The sequence below is a fragment of the Dermacentor albipictus genome, unplaced genomic scaffold (genome assembly GCF_038994185.2).
Source record: "Dermacentor albipictus isolate Rhodes 1998 colony unplaced genomic scaffold, USDA_Dalb.pri_finalv2 scaffold_15, whole genome shotgun sequence".
In the NCBI taxonomy this organism is placed as follows: domain Eukaryota; kingdom Metazoa; phylum Arthropoda; class Arachnida; order Ixodida; family Ixodidae; genus Dermacentor; species Dermacentor albipictus.
In genome coordinates this window covers 9,164,339-9,190,108 of record NW_027225569.1, presented here as the reverse complement: position 1 = coordinate 9,190,108, position 25,770 = coordinate 9,164,339, and the positions used below count along the sequence as shown (strand labels likewise).

The 25,770-nt window shown below is 47.0% G+C and overlaps 1 protein-coding gene and 1 long non-coding RNA gene across 6 annotated transcripts in view; one reads left to right on the top strand and one right to left on the bottom strand.

Moving 5' to 3' along the window:
* Positions 1–25,770, bottom strand: part of LOC135914147 (uncharacterized) — a 95,000-nt gene that overhangs the window by 10,588 nt on the left and 58,642 nt on the right. For 3 of the 5 annotated variants that reach the window (XM_070528876.1, XM_070528873.1, XM_070528875.1), the window contains one exon: positions 16,709–16,847. The exons of the other annotated variants lie outside the window; for them this stretch is intronic. In XM_070528876.1, coding sequence (XP_070384977.1) covers positions 16,709–16,847 — 139 coding nt within the window. The remainder of the gene's footprint in view (positions 1–16,708; positions 16,848–25,770) is intronic. 5 annotated transcript variants of the gene reach the window in all.
* Positions 17,611–19,282, top strand: LOC139051853 (uncharacterized). Its single transcript, XR_011509581.1, has 3 exons — positions 17,611–17,779; positions 18,598–18,709; positions 18,921–19,282. It is a non-coding gene; the product is annotated as an uncharacterized lncRNA (long non-coding RNA).

The window sequence follows — 25,770 nt, the reverse complement described above, 5'->3', positions numbered from 1 at the left end:
CTAACGGCGCACCGCGACAGAGAGAGAACAAAGAAACGAAGAACAAAGAAAAAAAATGGCTGTGGCTTAGGTAAGGTTAAGCCCAGGATGCGAAGCATACTAGCCTTTATTTTAGTTGTTGAACCACTGTTTAGCCTGGTGAACTGCTGTTGCTTGGCTATATTTGGTTCGGCTAGACGAAGAAACAACTCATGCATTACTTCTTCGCCTTCAAGAGTGGAACGCGACAGCGTTCCCGTCGACCCGCCAAGGGGTGTAAGACAATGGGCTACAGGGCAGCGACTACGCGCCCCGCATTGGACGCGGTGAGCGTCGAGCAAAGCAGCGTTCGGCGCGGCAACGAAATGTGCGCCTGAGCAAGAGACGCACGCCTTAGAAACAGCGCGTTTCTAAGGCAACACCGCATTCACTAGAGGCGCGTTTGTACCGCTTTGAAGCGTTGTACTCGTGGCTCAGTGGTAGCGTCTCCGTCCCACACTCCGGAGACCCTGGTTCGATTCCCACCCAGCCCGTATTGCAAGAGTTGAGCCAAAGCCACTTCTCCTCTGTCGTGACGTCACGGTGTCACGTGATTTCATGGTCACCGCCGCGCCTGAGGAGCTGGGTTGAGCCCTCGTAATATGCTTCGCATAAAAGAACCCCAGCTGTAAGAAGTTGCCTATACTTCGGTCAGCGCCTGCGATCGCGCGCCCCACAGCAGAGAAAAGGGAAATAGAAAGAAACGACAGACGAACAGACGGGGGCAGGATCGGCAGACGCTGCCTCAGGACATCGTGACGACGGAAGAGTGCGCGCGTGTCCGCCGAGGCCGGGACCCCGACGAGCCGAAGTAACCATCGGCCGCCGGCGGCGGACAAAGGGGGCCACCGCCGGCAGAGAGGAACACGTACGCACCTTCAGACGCCGTGATGTGGTCTCCCCGGGACCCGACTTGCGCGCCCTTACCCGGAGTGCACGCAAGCAGGGCCCGAATCCCGCCAAAATGTTAGCCAATGGCGAAAGCCTAGTGACCTTCGTGTGGGCGGGATGACAGCAGAGCGACAGTGTTTTATGACCCGCTGCCACCCCGTCCAGGCAGGGAGGAGAGGGACACGGAGCCCCCCCGGCAATACAACGCAATGGCCTCTACACAACCATCGCCAGAGTCTGAAAAATGCCGCTAGAGCCAGAAACCCCACTTCCCTCCCTCCTTAAATGCTCCCTACCAATGCAAGGCTGGTGGCTCCGATGTCAGCCAAAGAAGAAAAGCGCACCGAAACAGCCAGCCGAAGATGAGAGACATGTTAACCAACGGCGTCATGCGCGCCTGCGAAGAATGCGCTTGCGATTACCAAATCTGGAACTCGCCGCTGAGTACCGACTGCATTCACACCGTGGATTATGACCAATGTGACCAAATCGCTATCGTTATTGTTATTATTGTCGTGATCGTCGCAGTGCGGTAAAAACTGAGCAATGCGGAGTACGAAACGGCTTGCGCAGATGACGCTTGCTGGTGTTTCGCAGACATATATACAGGGTGCCCCACGTAACTGGAGCCAAATTTTAGAAATGTGCAAATGCCACGTTGCTGGACAGAACCGAGGTGGGGATGTTTGATGCTCGATTATTTTTTTCATTCTGCCTAATTACATAATTAGTCATAATTGTAGCGTTCCTAACTAGAACGGCAACAGAAATGACATAATCTAAGTGAGACGGGTGTCGTCCGCCATTTTATTCCAACTTCTTCTTCCTCACTTCTCTCCTAGCCCATTCCTTTGTCTTCTTTCATGCGTCCAGCGTAGACCGCTTCACTCTTCCGGATTTATTTTAATTACACCTCGTGGGGTAATACTTGAATACGTTTGCAATAGCGGCGCACTCCGTTTGGCCCGAGGCTCCGGCGTACCAGACATTCTTCAATATTCCATGCTGGCATGCAGTCTTAATAACTTGAAATGGTCCGCAAAATTTTGAATTTGAGGGCACAGCTCCTTACCTTACAAGGACATAATCTCCAGGCTGTATGTCCGGTACCTCGCTACTGTGCCTTTTATCAAAGTTTCGCTTCATGCGGCGCTTGTAGACCTCCTGTTCTTTGACAGTTTTCCTTACTTCCGCAAGTTTGAGGTTATCTAGGAGACCTAGCTCACGATCTGCAGAAAGTATGGGCGCTGTACCCGAAGTTACAAAATGAGGGCTGCAGTCTAAACCCGTGGTGTATGATCTGTTGTGATGTTTCACAGCGGCCTCGAGACAGCACTTCCAGCCACCGGCAATGTCTGGATACATCTTCAGATACTGTTTGATGTCTCGTATGGCACGTTCCGCTAGGCCGTTTGCTGCCGGGTGGTACGGAGAAGAATACTTTATCATTATGCCATGCTCCTGTGCCCACTTTGATAATTTGGCACTCCGGAAAGCTGGCCCGTTGTAGCAGACGAGCGTCTTTGTGGGTTTAAAACATTCAGCTTTGAGCAGGTCTATTACGATGTTTGCGTCTTCTTTGCCAGCTTTAGCCGCAATCATCCTAGTGCACTCATCTATGGAGAGCAAGAAAGCTTGCGTTCGCTTTACTCCTTCCCCTTTTTGAGCTCCGCGAAGTCGAAATGAATTACTTCGAACGGGACGCTTGAATATTCAGGCTTGGTCATAACATCTGTCGATTGCTTGAATTTAACTTTGTTCACCTGGCAGAGGTGGCATGTGCGGATGTAATGGCTAATGTCGTTTTTCATGGCCGGCCATGTGAATCTCATGAGCAATTTCTTATAAGTGCGTCAGAAGCCATCATGTTCACCCGATTCAGGGGTGTCGTGGCATAGATGAAGAATCCTTGGAATCATAGTTGGTGGTACGTGATACCTTCCATTGATAAACTGGAGCTCTTCTGTACCTTCCCTTAGCTTAATATGACTGATTGTCTCTGGATTATTGCTTGATTCCTGTGCAAGTAATCTTGATAGTGCGTCAGCGTCAGTGAGGAGTGGGCCAGGGCGGTGCGAAATTACAAAATTAAATTGTTGCAGATAGTTCACCCATCTAGCAATGCGGCCTCTTGGCTGGGCCATGCTCAGAAGTTGAGTCAGTGCCTGATGGTCCGTGAAAAGTATGAATTTGAATTTGGCCCGTTCCAGGTAAGAACGAAAGTACTGCACAGCTTTTAAGACGGCCAGAGCTTCCTTTTCTGTGGTACAGTAATTGATTTCGGCGGGTTTCAGGGTATAGCTGTAGTACCCCACGACGTAGTGTTTGGTTTGATCAGCTTGTTTGGATGGCTTCTGGTATAGAACTGCACCGGTAGCATAATGTGATGCATCCGTGTTCAGCACGAAAGGCAAAGAAAAATCCGGTATTCGCAAGATGGGGTCCGACGATATTAGTTTTACAAGCTCACGATAGACAGCTTCGCACTTCTCGTCCCAATGAAAAGGCACGTCTTTCTGTGTTAAACGGGTGAGGCACCTTGTTCTCAGTACGTAGTCTTTGATAAACGCCCTGAAGTGTCCTGCAAGGCCAAGAAAAACGCGCAGGGAGTGCACATCATAAGGCTTTACCAGCTTGGAGATTCTCTCTACCGATTCTTGCTTGGTGCTTTTAGTCTGTCCATCAAACACCCTGCCAAGAAATACTACGGTATCTTGAAAGAACGCACTTTTCCTGAAGTTGACTTTGAGTTGGGCGAGACTGAGGGCATGAAGAACTTTTGAAAGATGACTACGGTGTTCGTCCTTTGTCTTTGAGTAGATGATGATGTCGTCGATGTACACATTGCAAAATATGCCCAGGTAAGGTTTCAGAATGTCCGTCATAACCTTCTGAAACCACGCAGGGGAGTTTTTCCAACCAAATGGTAGGCGGTTGTACTCAAACAAATCAAATGGGGTTATGAACGCGGTGTACTTCTTTGTTTCTTCACTTAGTGGAATCTGCCAAAAGCCCTTGCAGAGATCTATTCGTGAAAAACAATCCACAACACTGACCCATCGTAGGCTTGGACACGCAATGCTCTACCAGCGTGCAGACGACTGGCATCCACTCGAGTCTTGTTGATGATAGATACCGAAGCGCCACTGTCAACGAGAGCCTTCACTTCAATGCAATCTACCTTAATGGGGGCGTACAATAAGCTTGACGACACCAAATACACTGTCTCACTGAAGCTCTTTTTCTGGGGCTTGTGATGCACGGAAGACAGATTATGTGGAAGTAGGTTGCCGTGAACTGCGGTAATTGGTTCTTCACCATCCTCACAGTCATGATTTACGCTTCCCAGAGATTTGTTTATGAAGCTGTGTTCACATTCAGTTGACGGCCACGACTCTAGATGCTCACTCAACTCACGAGAAACAAGTTGCTCTGTTCTACCATCTGGCTGTCTTCTCGATGTAATTCTTGGCACTGAGGTCTGTAGAAAGTTCAGAAGGTCATCAAACTTTCTTGGACCTTTGAGCTGGACATGACTACGTATCTCGATACACAACCCTTGCGTTATCAAAGCTACAACAGCAGAAGACAGCTTCGGTTCTGCAGAATACAATAGGCGACGCTTCTCAAGACAGTACTCAAGCAGAGAGCCACCTGTATAACTGAACCGCAGTGCCGCATCCCATCTTTCCACTGCGTTGCCTTCGAAAGCCCCTAAAAAGTTGATTTTCCACAGTTCCCAACATGTTGTTCCATGATCCATGAGGTGCACATCATACCAATTTCTGGCTATACCGCCCAAATAGCGGCGCATATTCAAAATCTTTGTGTCGTCGGAGTGCCACATATTCTTGTCACAGGCGTACTCGAAAAACCACTGCCAGTAGTGTGCATTTTGCGAGTTTCCTTCAAAAACATCTGGTTCAACAATGCTGCGTGCTGACTGCTCTCGACTAAGCGCTTGGACGAAAGTTCTCATTATTTCGATCTGTTGTATAATGTTCCTTTGCAGTTCCATAACACTCAAGTCTAGGCTCACCTTCCCGGCAGGCGTTTCCTCTTTGAGGGTGCCACGTCGTATGGGTTCCAGAACGAGTTCGCTCAGTCTCTGCAGTTGTAGATTCACTGTCACCGATCCTGTTTGCACGAGGGCTTGGCGGCTGATTGCAGCTTGTTGCAGCACCACGTTGATCAGCGTGGTAGAACTAACTTCAAGAGGAAGTTCCGTCGCTGGCTCACCGTGCACTTGGTATCGGGTGAACACAACATACTCCGATGACGCCTGGTCGACGAAAAACGTCACCCGCATGGCTGGTCTTCGAAAACTGTTGGCTGCGCCAAAATGTAGCTTTCCTAACTAGAACGGCAACAGAAATGACATAATCTAAGTGAGACGGGTGTCGTCCGCCATTTTATTCCAACTTCTTCCTCCTCACTTCTCTCCTAGCCCATTCCTTTGTCTTCTTTCATGCGTCCAGCGCAGACCGCTTCAATAATTAATCAACTTCTCAAATAATATAATTAGATATGAAAGCGTGAACGAGAAAATTGTACAGCAACATGAAAAAACTCCCGATACAGCTTTGTGTTGCTCAATACGTGCGACATAAGAGTGCTTTTCCGAGCGTGAAAGAAGCCCGCGAATACAGAAAAAAATTGCCGCGCGACTGGCCGCTCGAGGCACTTTGCGTGTGTTCGCAGACTATTTTAATTTGACGCCCGGAAAAACACTTTTCTGTAGCCCGTATTGAGCAACACAAAGCTGCATCGGGAGTATTTGTGTAGCTCTACCATGTTCTCATTGACACTTTCACTTAATTACAATAAATAAGCAACTGAATAATTAATTAAGACTGATTATATAATTACATAATCTCCAAGCGACTGCAAAGAACATTAACTGGTTCGGTCCAGCAACGTGGCGTTTGCATATTTTTAAGGTTTGGCTAAGTTACACGGGACACCCTGCATGTATACGGGGGTTCAGCCATGAGTGATATAGAGAAAATAAGGGACTAAAGTCAGAGGACTAAATTGTGCCGTTAATCCCCACCGTCAACCGTTACCTTGCAAGGACGAATATTTAGTCCCACAAATTTGCGCACGACACTTCGCGTCTTCACACGGCACGCACGGTGGATTAACCGTTGATCCAAAGGTCCAACGGCTGCCGTTAGTCCCCTTTTCCCCGTTTTCGGCTTAAGAGTGTAGTTCATGCCTTCCGCTTCGAAAAAGTGTGTGTTCATGCTCCGCGTGGTTTTTAGCGCGTTGGCTGACTTCCTTTTTTTTTTCGAATGTGCTCTCTTTGTTTCATGTAGTTTCATCTTGCGGTGAAATGCACGCATCTGCAGCTGGCCTGTGACATAAATGCTACATTATTCAGGGTGTGTTTTGAGCTCCACCAGAAGATTGCACATTCTCGACGCTTTTGCAAGGCTCACTATGACTTAACGATGCAGTCTTTTAGCTTCGAATGTACGCCCGCATGCACTGATTTGGTTTGTGGTGTATAACGCTTTCAACGTTCCGAAGCGACTAAAGCTAGGATGGAGGTCGTAGTGGATGGCTCCGGATAATTTTATCTGGCTCGCCTGGGGATGTTTAACGTGCACTTTGATCGTAGAGTCGTACGTGGGCCGGTAAATTTCTCGTTGGCGTTCATAATACTCGTGCGGGCGCGCTAGCGCTGCTTTAGAAGTTGGCGCCTCGGCGCGATTGTATTTCTTCAATAAATTTTCTTTACTAGTTGTAACAACTTGTCATTATTTCGTATTATTGACGGCGCCTCCAGGGCACCAAAGCGGCAACGGGAGCGCCAAAGCTAGGACCAGGGCTGGATGGGGCTCGCCGAAGCCTGTGCATGCCAAGGGGGTATAAGTTCGCGGACAGCCAATTTGGTATGCGAACACTCCCTGCGCCGCCTGCTTTATTGTAATTTCACGTGCTGCGCAGTGGCCTCCGTTAGCCATTACAAGAGCCCTCTTGCAGCAATACTTATAAAAAGAAACAGTATATCGTCTCGATTACCAAAGCACCCCGCAATGAAACAAAACGGCCCTGTTGCCAGTCGTTGCTGACCGCACACAGCCGGAATCTCTCACGCACCGGCCGAACAATAGTGTCCTGCAGGTACGCAAATGAGCCTACGAAACCACGTACACATACTTTCACGCTGCCAACACCTGAAAATTTGGTAATTACACGCGTGTTTGAGTATACTGCGTGCTTGCGTCGTGTTTCAGCAACACGAACTCTCAACGTCGCGTGCTTTACGCCTTAAATACGCCTTGAATAATGGTCCTTTTCTCTATTTCTTCCGCAATTCCAACACGAAATTCTAAAGGCCAGTTACCGACTGACGAATAACGATCTCGATTGAAAAAAAATTACCGACGATTACGTTACTTCCTAATGCGAAATTTGAGCGCAGCAAATAAGCTGTTTCACCTTTTCGATAGATTGAGGCGATGAGCCTCCGCTTCGGCGGCGCGAACGGCAGGGTCTTCTCGGCGGCGGCGCTTAGCCTCTGCTTCGGCGACGCGTACTCCTGGATCATCTCGACGGCGGCGACGTTAAGCTTCTGCTTCGGCGGCACGCACCTCTGGATTCTGACGGCGACGGCGCTTGGGCCTCTGCTCTGGCAGCTCGTTTAGCAGCAGCAGCAGCAGACGGAGGACTTCCATCGGTCGTCTCGCTCATGGCTCAGAAAGAACTGGCAGATAATTTCGCAGTGGCGAACGGCAGCGGCAATTTCGGCTCGGGCGGTGCACATATACAGATCCGCCGCCACCGATCTGGCTCTCTGATTGCCACCGCACAGGGGTTGCATTGGAGGAGGAGCGAAGAAAAGAATTAAGTTCGAGCCGGCGCTTTGACAACCGGAGACTCGCAGGAAGAGGGGGGAGGGGGGGGGCGTGTACACCCAGCGGCAAACGATGGGGGCAGAAGCGCGCGCAGCAAGCGGACAACACGATAAAGGGAGGAGGGAAGAGATAGCAGCGACTGACTGATGCCGCTGACGCCGATAGTGAGTCAACCCCAGCTGCGGAGTTGGTTTCAGGGACAACGCCGCCGATGCCGACACAAACAATATGATACCCTCGCTTCCGCAGCGCTAAGAACCAGGTCTAGCCGTGGGAAGGTGGTCACGTATTCGTCGACGTGCCGGGGCCTACGTGAAATAACCAGCGCGTCGGCAACTGAAGAGCACCCTATCCGCCACACAAGAACAGGGGGGGGGACCCTTTCCTCCTCTTTCTGCATGGCGGCGACGGTGTTCTATGCAGTCACGTTATCTTGACTCTCTAGCGGCGTCAGCGGCATCCAGCGGTATCAGTCGGTCGCTGCTAGCGCTGGGGGGATGAAAGGGGGGCGGAGCTGGTTACGAGGCCGACGACAACGCCGACGACGACGCGAAACCCAGGAACGGACGCCAAAGAGCTGCGCTCTAAAACTGCTCCGCAGGGCTCGAACGAACTTTTCTGTGGATTTCCTCCCGTAGCGTGTTAAGGCTGTTTCACATGCTGCGACTGCAACGACGAAAATCGGTGCTGTCGCACGCGTCGCAATGCGATTTTTAGAGGGCTCATTTCACATGATTGCGATTTCAACAATGCGACTGGTGCGATGCCCAGGGTTGCTTGGTGCCAGGTGTCGTGGCACACGCTGCATAATTCTTTTATTGTAGTGAATAAAACGTTTACACTATAATATTATTGACTTCTCTTGATTATAAGCAAATAATATGTACGTTTACTCATTTAAAAACGTTAGTTAAGATTTGTCTTGTGGTGCGCGACGGCGGTTTCCGTATCTCAGTGCGACATCGCGCACGTAAACAGCTGTTCGCAGGTGGTTCAGCGATGTGTGTTGTCTTATCTACCTTCTATGACCGTTTCGTTCTGCCTGTGCTACAACAATCTGCAAGATGACCTATCGACAAGTTCATATAGCTACCCTCACCGTATATGCAGTATTCGGAATTCGGCTGCCACGAAGTTGTCGTATCAGCCCAACAAGATCCTCGTGCTACCCGTGCTCGGCGTCAGCGTCTAGAGAAATGATGCGTGTATATTGCCTGTCATTGCGCATATGTGGTGCCTGCTCCTAGCCATATTCTTACGCCAAACGCAACAAGAAGCACCAACCTGAACGCCCGCGTGTGCCCCTGAACGAAGCCTCAAACGATCTGTGTGAATACGACGTGGAATGAAAATTGTGTTGTGAAATTCAACCTTAGCGCTAGCCTGGTTCGTCCATCGCCGTGCTTGCGCTGCGAATATATATATGGGAGCCCCCTCTCAATATTTCTAAAGGCGCAAAAGCCCACGCATCAAATGTTTCGAGCAGTTGCCGTCACTTTTGTAGAGACCTGTACGTTGTAACGTAGCATTCTAAAAGACACGCTTCTCGTCCACTTTGTTGTCCCGTGTCTCGCGCTGGTAGTATACTCGGAACTTCTAACAAGAAGACCATATCAATATGCGCTATTCATAATGCAGGATCGTAGGCCCACGGCAGGCGCACTTGCCGTAGAATCTTTCAGCTTTCTGCTCAGCCTCGCACGCCTCTCACGGTTAGCCTGTTTTGTGGAAATAAATGTTATTATTATATTATTAATGTTATTAGATATTATAGTTTCTTCACTGTAATTTATAGCAATCATCCAGATTTCTTAAGCTAGTCATGCATTTAACCTGTATTAGGTCAACATTGTTACGACATGTTTATGGGAGTCATTTCAAACTAGATTGCTCAGCCAGAGAAAGTACAAATGCAAGTCTCAATGTTTATTCGAATTTGGTATTCCTAAACAGATTATATTGGCAGAATTTTATGCCTGCTTGCATTTCCTGCAATTCAATGTTCAGAGCTGAAAAAACTGATTCCTTTTCTTGCTGTCGAAAGGCTGCTTCAATGTCGATAGCAAGCTATAATTATTCATTTCGAAAGTTTTAAGCAATGACTATATGCCTAAGCTTATCAATGCGTTTTTGTTCCACGAACACAATTAAGTTTTCTCTCTCCCTCTCATTGACAGCCATGGAATGAAACCGTTGACTTTCATAAGTATCAGGATGCAAACATTCTGAAATTTGTCCTGAACATTTGTCTGCGTCCTATAGTGTGCATGTTTGTATTAAGTTCTGGGGTTACAATCGCAGTGATCTGCACATATTGTTATATTGCAACAAACAAATTTATTTCACTTTGTTTTCAAATCTACAATGTGGCCATGCAGTAACGACTGCATTAATAAGCAAAAAAGAAAACTGCATTCAGTGTACGTGTTGGAATCTATGCGAAGTGAAGTTTTTGTCAAGTGGTCAATTAAATGCTGTTAAAGTAACTGCGATATATACAATTTGTCTTATTTTCAACAATCCAACTTGTCATCTTTTGCAAGGTTTGCTTATGCACCGCATAGGTCACAACCTTAATGTCATGTAATCTTTATGCATTACACTGTTCACAAACCATACCAAAACGCAAACGGCAGTTAATGTAGATGCACGCTGCGAGACATCAACACAGTGACGTTTCTTGAGCAAGGAATGGTGCGAGGTGTATGCAGATGAATGAATGACGTGCTTATGTACTTATTTATATACCTCGCAGGCTGCAAGGTTGGAGTATCATGCAAGGGGGAATAAAAAAGTTGTTACAAAAGGAAGAAGGGCACAACATTAAGAAAAAAACCAGCAAAAAAAGCAGTACCACTACATTGCACCAACTAGCCCAACGTGTTTTACTGGCACAACATTATACAATACTTAACAAACAATAACAGAAAAAGTTACTGCCCATGCACCCTGTACAGATGGAAAACCAGCGAAGCTGAAATGTGCAGCCCCGGTTTTTATCACTGGGTTAATTCCAATGGCTTATTCAAGTCTTCCTATATTATTGGTTATGTCTGTGTTTCTTAATGAGGTTATGCACATGTTTGGCTTGGGTTTATCACATTGTTTATTTGGAATGCCGCACATTGCACTTTGCAAGATCACCATCTTCGAAAGTGCGATGAGCAGCGGTTCATTGTGTTAATCCAGGTGGTCCATCGAAGTCTTTCTGAATTATGTTACGCATTTGTGTTTTGTAATGCGTTAATCATAATGTTTATAACTCAGTTATGCACTGTAGTTACCAAGTGACACACCGGGGCTGCACATTTCATTTAATTAAATACAGGGACACATTTTTGAACCTATAGGGAAGTCTGAGAGAGACTTCTGCACGCGCGCTCTGCTGCTAGAGAGAAACAACGTCACTATCGGTGTAGCCAATGGCCCGCCACACCTTTGCTGCAAGATAATAATGACATCATGATCTTGTCTTAACCCCGTCCCACTCTGTGTCCCTTCCTTGCAATAATGCGTAGATAAATGTTTACGTGTTAAATGCATAAGCATTTCTATGTCTACCCAACAGGAAATGTCTCCGTCCCTCATGTAAGACGAACAATGGCTCACAACCCCCGAAACAATGGCTCATACCCCTACGCTAGGGTTCTTGTGATCGGACCATGAGTGTTTTGCCTAGGCATACACAGCTTCACTCTAAAAAGAATGAACAGCTTTCTGCTAGATACCAAGATAATCTCATGAGTGTACTAACAAATGAAAGTTTATTGACCACGCCGAGTAAATGCTGGTCGACAAGCAATAAATCGAATTTACACAAAAAGCAGAAGCAAGATCTGATGCGTGTCCATACAGATCCCAACAGGAAACGCATCCATCTCTGAAAGTGTAACAGCGGCCATGCTGACACAAGATTCTCCCAGTGTATTTGCATCTACAGCATCCATAATTTCTCTAGGCAGCCGATCTCCACAGAATGCTAGCTTCTTCCTCTACAATGCACTCTCCACATGTGAGTGTGCATTGTAGAGGAAGAAGCTAGCATTCTGTGCAGATCGGCTGCCTAGAGAAATTACGGAAGCTGTAGATCTAAAAATTCTGGGTTAATCTTGTCATCACGGCCTCCGTTAGAAATGGATGCATTTCCCGTCAGGAAATGCACATGAATTTTTGCTTCTCCTTTTTGTGTATGTTCAGTCTATTGCTTGTCAGCAAGCGTTTACTTTTGATTGTTAGATCATCACGGTTTTCTTGTTTGTCCTATGTGTTCTTTGGTGCCATTTGCAGCCAGGCTATTCGTTTTTTTTTTGAGACTGCAGCAAGTCACTTTAATGGCCCTCATGATACCTTATAAAATCTTTTATTTGGCCAATGTAGCAAGAATGTACAGTGTGAAGCAGTAAGAATAGGGTATGCTAACTTCTAATTAAAAGGTTTATTGTGAAAATGCAGTGATCTATAAAGGTTACCACAAAGTAGTACAGCAATAAAACCCGATAAAGACTAGTGCTTGATGAAACCAAGCATAAAAGAAGGAAAGGGGGAAAATACATATAGATATACAAGTCCAGGGAAAAAAAACAGTGATCACCAAGTGTGCAAGTGGCTACCTTCCAGGAAACTCATTTTTTCCCCAATGGCATGGAACTGGAAGAATGTGCTTGCATTGCATAAGCAAGCTGTCAGTCTTTCTATTGGAATAACAACAGTGTTTCTTGAAAGGTGCTGGCATGCAGGATTGGCAATTGTAATTATTTTTTCCTGCACTTGGAATTTTTCTCTATTTTCTTTCTGTAGCATTTTTATTTATGTTTGGCTGCATCAAGCACCAATTTTTATCTATCCTTCAAAGATGTCTTTCTTTTTCTGGGGAAAACTCGGGGAAGGCAGGAGATGGAAATTCTAGACGATGAGCAACATGAGAAAAAGGTGAAAGTAGGAGCCAACGTTTCCACACGTGGACCTTGAAGAAGACAAGTCCACTTGTCGAAACGTTGGCTCCTGCTTTCACCTTGTTCTCATTTTGCTCATCGCCCTTTTACAACTCGCCACATTTTTACAAATGAACCTCAGTTGAAAGTTAGTCCTCATCCATATCTAGTGTCATCCTGTTGATACTGCTTCATGCTATGCACTTTTGCAACATTTGTGTGTGTGTGTGTGTGTGTGTGTGTGCACACGCGTGGATTTGCATGCACGATCGGGCCCTTGGGCAGAGGTATCATTCTTCTCCTGTGCAGCCATATGAATTCATTACCTATACTGCAACAGAAATGCGATGGACAGGAACGAAGTGAACACATAGAGTGCTTCGTTCTTGTGTGTTGTCTATCTGTTGCACTTTAGTTAATAATGAATACACACAAACTCATCTAGTTTTCAGTTATTATGTCAGGCTTATAAGCCCGCTTGTGTCCTGGAATATCTGCATGGCTATGTATCCTGTAATTTAATTTCTGGCCATGTGCTGGCAAGTCGCGTGTTAATCTCCTGATTTTCCTGACAATCTTGTGTGATGTGCAGGCCCAGACAGTTTCTGGTGAATCTATGCAGGGTGTTGTGCAGGGTGTAATCTGCATTACAAGTGCTGCTTTGATTGCTTTCCGTTCAGCTTTTCTAGGTGTAGGATGACCTGGAATGGTACTCACTTATATGGGGTTTAGTTTTATGTAGTGTCATACTACTGTTACACTGCTATTGCCAGATCAGTGTACTATATGTGCCTTATGTTTACTTGTATCTTCATGACTAGCAACCTCCTCTGTGTGTTTGGCAGTTGCATATAGTCTCCTGGCCTAATTGTTTGCCCCCATATTCCATGGTATGGGCCTGTTGTGTTTCAAGTTCAGGTACTCCCGAGGTTGTGTTTCTGAAGGGAGGGGTAGTCGTCTTTGCATCTCATATGCTAGCTGGCATAGTATCTTGGGAGGAGGTTCTGAGCTCTTGAGACAAAGAATTTGTGCTGCAGGCTGCAACTCTACTCTGTCTAGGTGCTTGTTCGTTAGCTCTTTCTCATAGAGGTCTTCAAGCATGGTACAGTTGGAAAGACCTGTTATTACTACCCGATGCCTGTATTCGATGAGTTGTCTTTTTTGTGTGCTGCTGGTAATTCATACCGTACCATACCTTGGACACAAGCACAGCATCTGCGATTTTCTATAGTATCCGCTCGCCCACCCCCGTTATTTCGAGATTATTCTTTTCACCAGGTGTGGAAGTTGCGTCCAGGCATTGCATAATTGTTTCACCCACATGCTGGCTCTGCCGTCATGGGCTTACACTAGCTGAGGATTTGTGGATGTTGACTTGCGGGCATATTTGTACAGCTATGTGGATCACAATGTGCAATCTGGGGTAGTTCTTGATTCTAGTCTTTCTTTTTTTTCTGACGTCGATATGAGCTGAATTATCAGAAAGCGAGAGGCCAGACTAGCCAAGAAAGTCTGCAGTGTTGTCGAGGGCTTGTTGCATCATTCTTGATTTCTGTATAAGATAGCTTTCCCACAGACTGTAATACACCATAGGCTGTAGTGTTTCTTGTAGTATGCCCGTGTTGTTGGTGTGTGTGGGCTAAACGTACCTCCAACTCTCACCTGGAATTTTCTGTCTTTCAGAAAGTTAGTTTAAGTGCTCTACCAGAAATGTTTTTGCTCATCGTTCCTCTTATTAGAGCAGCATGAGGTACTGCTGTTAAAAGCCTCTTCACTCTGTTCATTCTTTCATAAGCTGTATTACACAATGTCCTGCAATAAAGTTTCTGCTGCTTATGGCCCACTCATATCTGCCAGAAGAGACAACTCTTGAAAAAGGTTTTCTTTGTGCTATGTGTGCGACGTAGCATGAGCATTCATGCCTTGACATTTATACACCTGTAGAACCAGCTTCCTGACCGAGTACTTGCTATACCTGATCATGCTTACTTGTGCAGTGCTGTTGAACAATACATATTGATGCAATGAATATTTACACACTTGAATTATCATGAAAGATGGTTGTTTTACAATTCTGCGCTTTGCTTTCTGTTGGTGTTAGATTTTGCATAAGCATGCACCCCGTGCAATAGCATTTTGAAGTGTAAGGGTTCAATAAAAGGTGATGAACTAAATCTAAGTGCAAGAGCTTTTTTTAGCACCTATGACTTCCATCGAAATGCAACTTCCATGGCTGGCAAATCATTCCCTCGCCTTGTGTTAGCAGCAGAATGCTATAGCCACAGTGGCAGGTGAACAAATTGAAGAACAATATTTCTGTCTATAATTTTTTTTCTTGCCTGTATGTAAGTAAAGTTTGGAATAAGTTTGTCATTGCAAAAAAGCCCAGTTTGTGTTCTTTTATTGAATAAACCACATATTGTGTATAGTTGAAATGCAGAAATTTGTTCTAAAATCCTCAGGTAATATATGTTCTTACAAGTAGCATGGTATTTCATTACTTATAAAGATAGTAATCGCAGCGGATATCGTTATATGGGTTTACACACTAATATATGTGATCACAATCTTATTAGAAACTTACTAGAAACATGTAAGGCATGAATGTTTCTGCGCACTTGATCAGCTGTGAACGTGCAAGAACTGCTTGTACTGGCTGACTTCACTGCACAGTTTTGATTTACTTTTCTTCAGCGTGTCGTTTTATACTGTTTTATCCCCACAAGAACAGGCCGTTTGCCTGCTTTTCGCATTGTTGCACGAGTTCTACATAATTGTGCAGGAGGGTACGTTGTCACTGTATTTACTTAATCTACTAGCTGTACAGTTAATTACCTTGCAGAGCAAGCGTTCATACAGATGCAGTAAGGATACAAATTCCGCAACATAGTCAATGTTTATTGGTTTCTGTGCAAGAAAAAAAAATTCTCCAGAGAAGAGGTGCAACTAAACGTGCATGTAATATTTTATTCAAGCCATGGATTTAATGCTATGGTAGCAAATTCATTACGATAGCCTACACTTTTGCTATGTCAAATTTAATAAGAGGCAAGATAAGCTTTCAAGATGCATCGGGAAATTCGTACTTAAAAACCGACAAGAAAATGCAACTGAACGGTACCGCGTTCAGCGCAACGTTGAAACTTCGGGTACTTTGCTATCTTGTCATTTGCCCTTGCCGAGGTTGAAATAATTCAAGCTGCTCCGTAAGCACGATTTTTGCATGCTACTCAACAAAACATTGTAGCGACCTCGTCGTCTGCTGGGGATCGCACACCTCCTAGCACTGACAACTCGCAAAGGCGTACGAAGCAAACGTGAAAATGCACTTCATTTCCTGTGCAGAGTGTCAACAAACGCATAGAAATCGGAGAATGCAATCTGCGGTACAAGTTTTTTATTGTCCCTTCGCGTACGTACCGAATTCGACGATCCACGTCTCCGCGCATGTCGATCGAGACGCCATTTTCCAAAACAAACCAGCGAAATAGCTCCTTTGGCAGCTCTCCGCGCAATTTCGACGGAAAATCGCAGCGATCGGTGCGACGGTGCGACTGTGCGACCAACCGGTTGGTCGCAGCCGAAAATCGGGGGGTCGGCACCGCGACTGCGATTTTCATCGCAAACGACGGAAATCGCACTTCCGGTGCGACGAAAATCGCATCATGTGAAACAGGCATTAGCCGTCGTCTGCTACGGCAGGCCCACCACCGGCGGCGCCACCGTCGAGGCCGCGCCGAGCGGAGGAGGAGGGAAATGAATGGCGCTACTTTGGGAGATTGAGGGCTGTTAAGTATACCTGCTGCGTTTTCTCTCCCTGGGATAAAGTCATTTATTTTGTCTGGTCCCCGACACAAGCAGTCCGGCTTGCCACGCTTCGCGCCAGGCCGTTCGGCATCATGCCGTGGATCCCGCGCCCGGCCGCCGTCGAAGCGACTACAGTGAAGTTGCGCATGCCGACGGGCACCTTGTTCGCGGCGTTCGAACAGTACTGATAGATCTCACCCTCGATCTCGCACAGACGCGCCTGGACTCGCAAACAGAAGTCTCGCGCAAGCGCACGAGCCGCCACCAAGACCGAGGACATCGCTTCGTCCCCTCGCCATCTGCCGCCCGCTGACTTGTCCGTTGCCTCCGACTCCACCTGCAACGCCGCCGTGACGCGGATATCGTCGCCGTCATCGGGAAAATGCAATTTCGGCGACACACCCGTGCTCGCGTTCTCCGTCGAGGACGGCGAGATGTTATTCACCTTGCTTGTGTTGGGAATGGCCAGCTCAAAGGGTATGAGCCATGGCCGTGTTAGGCTCCGTCGCCACCCGCAACAAGGGCTCGCAAAAAAGAAAATACCACTTTAAGGCGCTGCCCCGCGCGTCGAATTAGGTCCCTGTAATATCTTTTGCGGGCTTCCAGTTTCGGTTTCGCATCGTTTACGTCAGCGCGCCACTCAGCGCCAAACACTGTAAGTATACCTGCTGCGTTCCCGCTCACTGGAGCAAACGCGTTCTTTGCCCGGTCAGGGGTGGCACACTCTCAAGTTCAACAAATGGCCACAGAGGGCGAAAAAATCGACCGCGCGGCGCTGCTAAAGAAACAGGCATAGTACGCCAATTAAAAAGGTTCCCCGTTGAGCGCATTATCTCCCGCTAGAGGCGCCGTAGTAAGCGCAATTTTAACCTTCAAACTTTCTTCAACAGTAAACGAAGCGTTTTTATCGCATGATAAAGACTACAAAAGTATAATTCCTAATTTTACATTGTACTTTCCATTACCAACTTTGTTGTTTTTTGTCATTTTAAACGCAAAATAGCGTTCAGCATCATCGACCTCCCACGTGACCTCTGGCCTGGATTTAAAATTTTTACCGGTATGTTCGCGTGCACGGCAGGTACGGATTCCTTGGTTCGTACATTGGTTGGTTAATTTGTGCTAACACCAGCTTATTGCGCTTCAATATCTCGCGTTATTTAACTTGGGGTGTAAGCCTGAAAGCTAGGTTTCAGTCGTGAGCCATGTGGAACACGTCTGCATCGAAATGGGAGCCGGGTCCTGCTGCGACTGGGGACAGCAATACCGGTGAGTCGTTTATGCTTCAATCGCTATGTAATTTATTCGTCTCGTTAACTTACAGGCGGAGGTAAGTTAACGAACTATATGCTGCATTACATAAGGGCAGTCAGGACCCTCCGTTGCTGTTTCCGAAATAAACTTTCAGTTGCGAGGCCATCATTATGCACACATTCACGACAGAGAAACGATATCGGAACGCGCGTCACATTTTTCATCTCGTTTTAGCCGTAGCTATAAGTGACTGAGTTACCTTATCAATATATATATTTTTTTCGAGTCCGCCGGCAACTTCTTTCGTTCACAGAACCGAATAACCTTTTGATAAACTGAAGCTTGAATTTAATGTATTAAACAGTTGCACACATGATAATTCACCCATATTTCGTACCTGTTGGTTCCAAATGTTCTTGCTGTTCAGTTTGGCTTACCTCAGGACATCTATTATTGCAGTAGTGAAGCGGTGCATCACGTTCATGCACAAAAAGAATGCATCAATTCTAATAGCTTCACGTCTTTCATCTATTTGCTTGTGAAATCAGCAGTGTGATCTCTTCTAGTGTATAAACGAGCGCACAAATGTTCTTATTTGTGATCTTAATAATACTTAAGCTGTTGACATGCATTGTAGTTACGCAGACATCGATTTTACGGAGAGTAACCATATTTATTTACCATGCTGCTTAAGCGCCCTAGAACAAACAGTGTACATTTGCATGTGTTCGGTAGTCACAAACCGTTGCAATGTATATGTCGCACCGTTTCGCATTTTATATTGCAAAATTGTGCTTATTCAATTTCTGATGCAGTCAAAATTTCTGTTCCAGACATGCAGTAATGAGGATGGCACCAGTATAAAGCAACACACTCCATGCACTAAACAGAAGCTGCTGCCTGCTACAACAAGGTCATTGTGTGGACTTTGGCTGCTACTACAAGGTAAACAACACCTGGTTCAGAAATAAATATGCCTGATATATGCTGTATTGGCTTGCTAGTCTTGAGATACATGTCATTTGTTTGTAGCAGACGATATGAACATTTGTTCATGTTTACAGTTCAGCATAATTAGTTCGAACATAAAAGAAAACACTACATGAGTTTGGATAACCTTTGCTGTATCTCATGTGCCATTGTTTTGCCCCAACAGAGTCTGTGCCAAGTACATCTTGGTCATCACGGGAGCCCCCATCTACACCAACAGGAAGGGGCTGGAGCTGAATTCACAAGACCACGAACAAAGAAGCCATTCCAGAATTATTTGGATGAGATATCAAGTCTACGGACGACTGTTTCAAGAGTGAAAAGAGTCTACGCCATCATTCCACCAGCACGGATATTGGCCGAGTCATCCAGGTACCTCAACAACAAAAATTATTTGTCTTCAGATGTACCTGCAACCTCTGAACAAGCACAGACGACGCTGGCTAAGAGTGTTCTGTCAGCTTGCCCTTCCTTAGGGAGCTCCCTGGCCTTGCCAATTCTTGCCAAGTATAATTTTGTTTCAATGAATGCACGCTTCTTCATTCCACACTTTTGTTAAAGATCATTCCTATTCCTCATACAAACATTAAAGGTCAACCGATTCTTTGCTCATACTTAGTGCCAGTCACTGTCTAGTAGCATAACATATGTGTAGCAGTTCTTTCTAGTGTATGTTGCCATGTGCAATTCCTCTCCTGAAATAGCTGATGCGGCATTGGCGTGTGTCTTGCATTAACCTTTACACTGTGTGCTATGTAGCATTTAACTTTTGTTAATGTTTTTGGCTTTCAATGCTTGCAAGGTAGAGTGGCTTCTTTCTTGAATGCAAGCTTTCTCATTCCCATATTGAATTCCTAGTCTCATTCAGGATTGCTAATCTTGCTCGACAGCCTGTGTTTTTGTGCAAGCTACATTGAAGAGATTGATTGCAGAATATGGTTTCGGCGCTGTGCGACTTGGTACTTGTCACCGTGTTACGTTTCTCATATGTGGGAGCCTGGTCAGTTGCATTGGGAAACAGTCTCTCGAGGCATGCACCTGCTCCTACTGTCTGCACAGTGACATAGACTGCGAATTTACACGCACCGTGGTTGGTGCTCCCCGTTCCGTCCTTTCCTGCTGCTGCCGTGTGCAAATTTTGCTTGTGGCCTTCCTCAGCCATGATTTGGCGTCAGCGGAGACTCTCATACATAATTACATGGTTCTAAGTGTATGAAGTTGATATCCACATTTGTGGAAAGGCCTGCAAAATAGTTATGTCCACAAAACCGACCATGTCCATATATGGAGAATGTGGCGGACCAAGTGTGAGTTACACATTAGTGGCATGCAATAGAACAAAAAGAAACATGCAGGTTGGAAAGGCGGTAACGCTAATATGCCGGGCACTCCATGTCGCTGTTGGCTGTGGCAGCAGATGCTTGCGTCACCCGATTGTTTCGCAATGCAAGTTGCTCATATTCAACGCCGACTGTCGATACTAACACGTGGGACACACTGTCCAATCTGCTTGTGCTGCTGGTTGTTGCTTGTTACCAGACTGCAGTGTGCGACGAAGGCAAGCGCTATGCCTACAGTCGGACGGTTGAATGTGCCGCAAGCAGCCCATGTGCGTGTATGCTCACTGTTGTCATGTAGATCGCAGCCAATGCATAGTGCCAATGTATAGATTGAGCGTTATGTTAGAGTATGCTGAAGTGATTTGATTACATAATCTTGTTTCAATGTTGTCCCACTTGGTCATGGTTGCCATGTTACATTTCTGGGATGTGGCAGCCTGTTTAGTTGTATTGGCCAACAGCCTCTCGAGGTAAGCACCTGCTCCTGCAGTCCACACAGTGACACGAACTCCTTGTTTACATGTACTGTGATTGGTGCTCCCTGTTTGTCCTTTCCTGCTGCAGCCATGGGTAAAGTGTGCTTGTGGCCTTCTTTGTACATGATTTGGCGTGAACAGAGACTATCATACATGATTACATGGTTTGAAGTGTATGAAGTTGATATCCACATGGGTGGAAAGGCCTGTAAAAGTGGCTGCGAATTGGCGAGTCCCACAAAACAGACCACATCCATATTGAGAGCAGGTGGGGCACCAAGTGTGAGCGACACATTAGTGGCCACTGAAAGAACAAAAAGAAACGTGCATGTAGGAAAGGAGGTAACACTAGGATGCCAGGTAGTTCACGTCGCTGTGTTGGCTATGGCAGCAGGTGCCTGCGTCACCCGATTGATTTGCAGTGCAAGTTACGGTGACTGTCATTGCAAACAGGTGGGGCACTGTCCAATCTGCTTGTGCTACTGGTTGTCACTCGTTACTAGACCACCATGTGCGACGTAGGCAAGCACTGGGCCTGAAGTCGGATAGCTGAATGTGCTGTATGCAACTTGTAGTGCGTGAATGCCCACTGTTGTCATGTGGATCTTAGCCAATGTACAGTGTATTGTCTGAACCTTATGCGGTGATTGAATGCAGAGTCTAATTTGATAATGGTCGCCGTGTTATGTTTCTTCGATGTGGCGACCTGGTTAGCTGCATGGGAAACAGTCTCCCGAGGTAACCATCTGCTCCTGCAGTCCACACAGCGACAAAGACTCCCAATTTACATGCACCGTAATTGGTGCTCTCCCCATTCGACATTTCTTGCTGCAGCCGCCGGCCGATTATGCTTGTGGGCCTTCATCGGCCGTGATGTGGCGTGAGCGGAGACAGCACACGTTATTACATGGTCCGAAGTTGATAGCCACATGGGTGGAAAGGCCTGCAAAAGTGGCTGCAAAATGGTGATGCCCACATGGAGAATGTGGGGCACCAACTATGAGTTGCACATTAGCGGCCCCCGAAAGAACAAAAAGAAACGTGCAGGTTGGAAAGGCGGGAACGCTAAAATGCCTTTTAGTCCATGTCGCTGTGTTGGTTGCGGCAGCAGATGCCTTGCGTCACCCGATTGCTTCGCAATGCAAGTTACGGCGACTGTCAATGCAAACAGGTGGTGCACTGCCCAATTTACTTGCGCTACTGATTGTCGCTCGTTACCAGATCGCCATGTGCGGCGACGAAAGTGAGCAGTTTACGAGCTCGCGTTAATGGTTTCAGCGCATCTCGACATGCAAATTTTATTTCTGATCTTGTATGAGAACGTGCACTGGTTTTATTCTGCCAATAAAGTCGCACGTCCTGTTCACTCACTTGTGGCTTGTTTGTATGGGCGTCAGTAGAGGCTCTTTAGTCTCCTGGCCATTAAAACGCGGCAGCTGAGGCATGCCGCAAAGCCAGCGAGGCGAACACGGCGCGTACCCAGCGTAGGCCACCGCTGTAAAGCGGCCATATTGAATAGTGTACTAAAAAAAAAAGCATTTCCGCTTCTTGTTTAAGTAGCGCCATCTGTCGGGTTCCCCACTAAGTTCCATGCGCTGCCGCTTCTTATTTTGGAACCACTGTGGAAGGTACAGTTTCCCTTCTCTAAAGTTGTTCTTTATTCTATGGCCCGGTCGCCGACTCGAGAAGTCTGGCTCTTTGGCCGCGTCTCGCGACCAGGCCGTTCGGCCTCACGCCGTAGGTTCCGCGTCCAGCCGCCTCGTCGTAGCTACTACAATCTGGCGACGAGAATCAACGCTGCCATGCCGTTATGCTGCCGCAGACGCCGGTTCCTGCCTGCACGCGGCTAGCGTTGCACTTGTGCAACGTCCAGCTGCGCAGCGCGTTCCGTCGCTATTCGCGCACTAAACTGTCGACGAGGTAAAGCGTTCTTCTGCCTATTGCCTCTGCCGTTCCATTCCTGCTTCAGACATGCAAGACGCGTCAACTACGTCTGCTTCTCTGTCCACAGCAACTTCTGCGCCTTTGTGCTCTGTGGCCTGCATGGCGTTTGAACCATCCATACCGCCTTTGCTTGCGCTACCCGGTACTCTTCCGGTACCGTGGCTCACGTGGAAGCGTCCTTTTCGCAAGTTTCTCCAGGCGACCGGATGCGAGGCACTACAACACAAGAGGAAGCAAGCAATTTTACTCGGTAACTTAGGCTTCGAGGGCCAGCTTCTCTACTACGACCTGGCGTCGCGAATAGACCTGACAACTGCAACTTTCGAAGACATTCTGCGCCTCTTCTACCGATATTATGAGGTAAGCACCAATCCCCTGGTGGATCGTATTACATTCAGGGATAGAAAGCAACGACCCGGGGAAACCTTTCAGGACTTCAACACCGCGTTACAAATGCTAGCGCCTGCTTGTGCGTTCGCCGCTTGGTACGACGAGTCCCTTCGTCAGCAAATCTTGCATGGCGTTGCATCAGCAAGAATACGAGAAAAGTTACTGTACGAAGGATCGTTCCGCACGCTGAAGAAAGCCGAAGAAATCGGACGAAGCGTGGAGCAAGTCCACGAGGAATTTCAAATGTTCAACAACTCGTTTGTCCAACGCGTCTCGACGCAACGTCAAGATTGCGTCAACAGCCAATACCTTCCTCACCCGGGCGCGCAAGATGGCGGTCCCCGCCATCCTTCTCCCTCGACCCGGGGGCTTCAGTATGGCGCTCGACGGCATGGCGGAACGACGCAACCTGGGGAGGCCGGCCAACATGGCGCCCGGCCCGAGCTCCGTGAAGCCAGTCGAAACATTGCAGTCCATTGTTACCGATGTGGTTCACCTCACCACATCGCGTCCGATGCAGGCTGTTTGACCAAGTACGTTACCTGCCGTGCGTGCGGAAAAGTGGGACATTACGCTTCAGTTTGCCGTTCGAGGAACAGAACTCAGCGACAGTCTCCTGCTGGAACGCAGTTTGTTTCCGCTACCGCCGATACAGAATCGCCCACTACAGTCATGTCTGTGCTCGCAATTCAAGCACCGAATTTCCGTCCGGCAACAGTTTGCACCGAAGTCCTCATTGTGAGTACTACACTCAAGTTGCTCGTAGATACAGGGGTTACGGTGTCGCTGACGAGCAGCTCCCTGTGCGAAGAACATTTCAAGGTTCTTGTTCTTTCCTTATCTCCTTCGAGTCTTCGACTCAAGAATTATTCGCAGCAAGAAATTTTGCATTCAGGACAATTCTCTGTGCTCGTCAAGTACCGCAACAGTGCTGCAGTAGTGACAGTTCACGTCACGAACCAAGGCACTTCTCTTCTGGGCTTAGACGCCATTCAAGCTTTGTGCATTGACTTTCAAGGGTCTTCGCTCACATGTCAACAAGTATCAGGACTTCCAGCTGACCCAAGCGTTCAGCTTTCGTCTCCTCCGCACAACGCTCCAACAGAGTTCGCCCATGTGTTCTCAGGACGATTGGGACTTTCAAGGGGCTTCATTCACGACGTTCGTCTTCGAGCTTCAGTGCAACCAGTCTCAGTGAAGCTGGGTCCTCTACCCTTGGTTCTCCGTGAGGAAGTCTCCGCTCAACTGCAACGGCTAGAATCAGCTGACATCATTGAACGAGTGTGGGTGTCCGAGTGGATTTATCCGCTCGTCGTGGTTCGGAAGGACAATTCCATTCGACCTTGCGTCGATCTTAGAGAACCCAACAAGGCTATTGTCAATGACGCTTTTTCCACTACCGAGGGCTGACGAACTGTTGCATCGACCTGCTGGTGCTACTGTCTTCAGTAAGTTGAACTTACAGTCCGCTTATCAAGTTTTATTTTACGAGAAAAGCCGTGAGCTTACTACAGTCATCACTCATGACGGTCTCTTTCGCTGTAAGCGTGTGGTTTTCGGATTGGCATCTGTGCCTTCCGCTGTTCAGCAGATAATGGCATCTGTTTTAAAAGACTGTCCAGGTACCTTGTGCTGTCTAAGTGATGTTTTGATTCGGGACCGCACACAAGCTGAGCATGATAAAAATCTGCAAACTGCGCTTTCCTGAATCTCAGCTGCTGGCATAGAGCTAAATGCAAAGTGTTTATACAGTGTCTCAGAGCTCACTATTCTTGGACATAGGTTCAGTTCAAACGGCATTTCGCCGGTGGAAAACAAAGTCAAGTCAATTGTTGATGCACCGCAGCCAACTGACAAGAAGTCGCTGCATTCATTTCTTGGTCTCTCGCGGTACTATGCTAAACTAATCCCGCAGTACGCTGAATTGGTAGAACCGCTTAGGAAACTGCTAAAGCAAGGACAACTTTTTTCTGTGATCAGGATACTGAATACAGCTTCCAGACTATTAAGTGGTTGCATGCGAATTCGGCTCATACGCCAAAAATGTCCAGACGTACGTGGACCGTCGTCGCGCAACAAAATGCCCTCAATTTTGTCCAGGAGATCTTGTCTGAGTACGTAACTCGAGAACGTCTGGTCCGAAGTACTCAGGTTCATTTAAGGTTTACTGTAGGGTAGGTCGCAATACTTCCAATCTTGAAAATGGCAAACGCTCAAATTCGTCGAAACTTGTGTAATGCCCTTAGCGACAGGATTGTCTTGAAACCTTAACTGAGAGGAGTCATTCCAGTGACTACGCATTTCCTGATGATGCTTTCCCATCTTCCAGTTCCTACTGGTATAGGGGTTACATTTCTTGTAGCGTAATCATGCAGTACGCGCATCATCACCACGGTACTGACTGTTATACGAATTCGTCTTTTTATGCCAAAAAGTATATTGCATATTACTTAGGTGCTGCAATATCTTGGAGTGTAAAGTGCTTTATACGCACAATCTTCAATCCATGAGAGCCACAAGGCTGTCTCGAGTCAGGCTCAGAGCGAATGAGCCACCCATCAGTGCTGTCCCAGGAGGCACACGCACGTTGGCATTTTCTACTTCTTGCGCTCGGTGAACTCTTTATCACGTGTGATCTGTGTAGGCAAGTGTGCATCTCGTCGTTGTCTTCCCAAGACGGGTACTCTTCAGAACTGTAGTGCTATCGTGTTCATTTTCACTCATGTTGTGTGTTGCTCGTATAATGGGGAAGCCAAAGATGTCCGCCTGGAAAAACAAGAGTCTGTGATAGGTACATGTCCCTGAATTTTCTATTTTATAAGGATGTCATCACCAAACACGGGTTCACAAGTGCTAACGTGCTCAT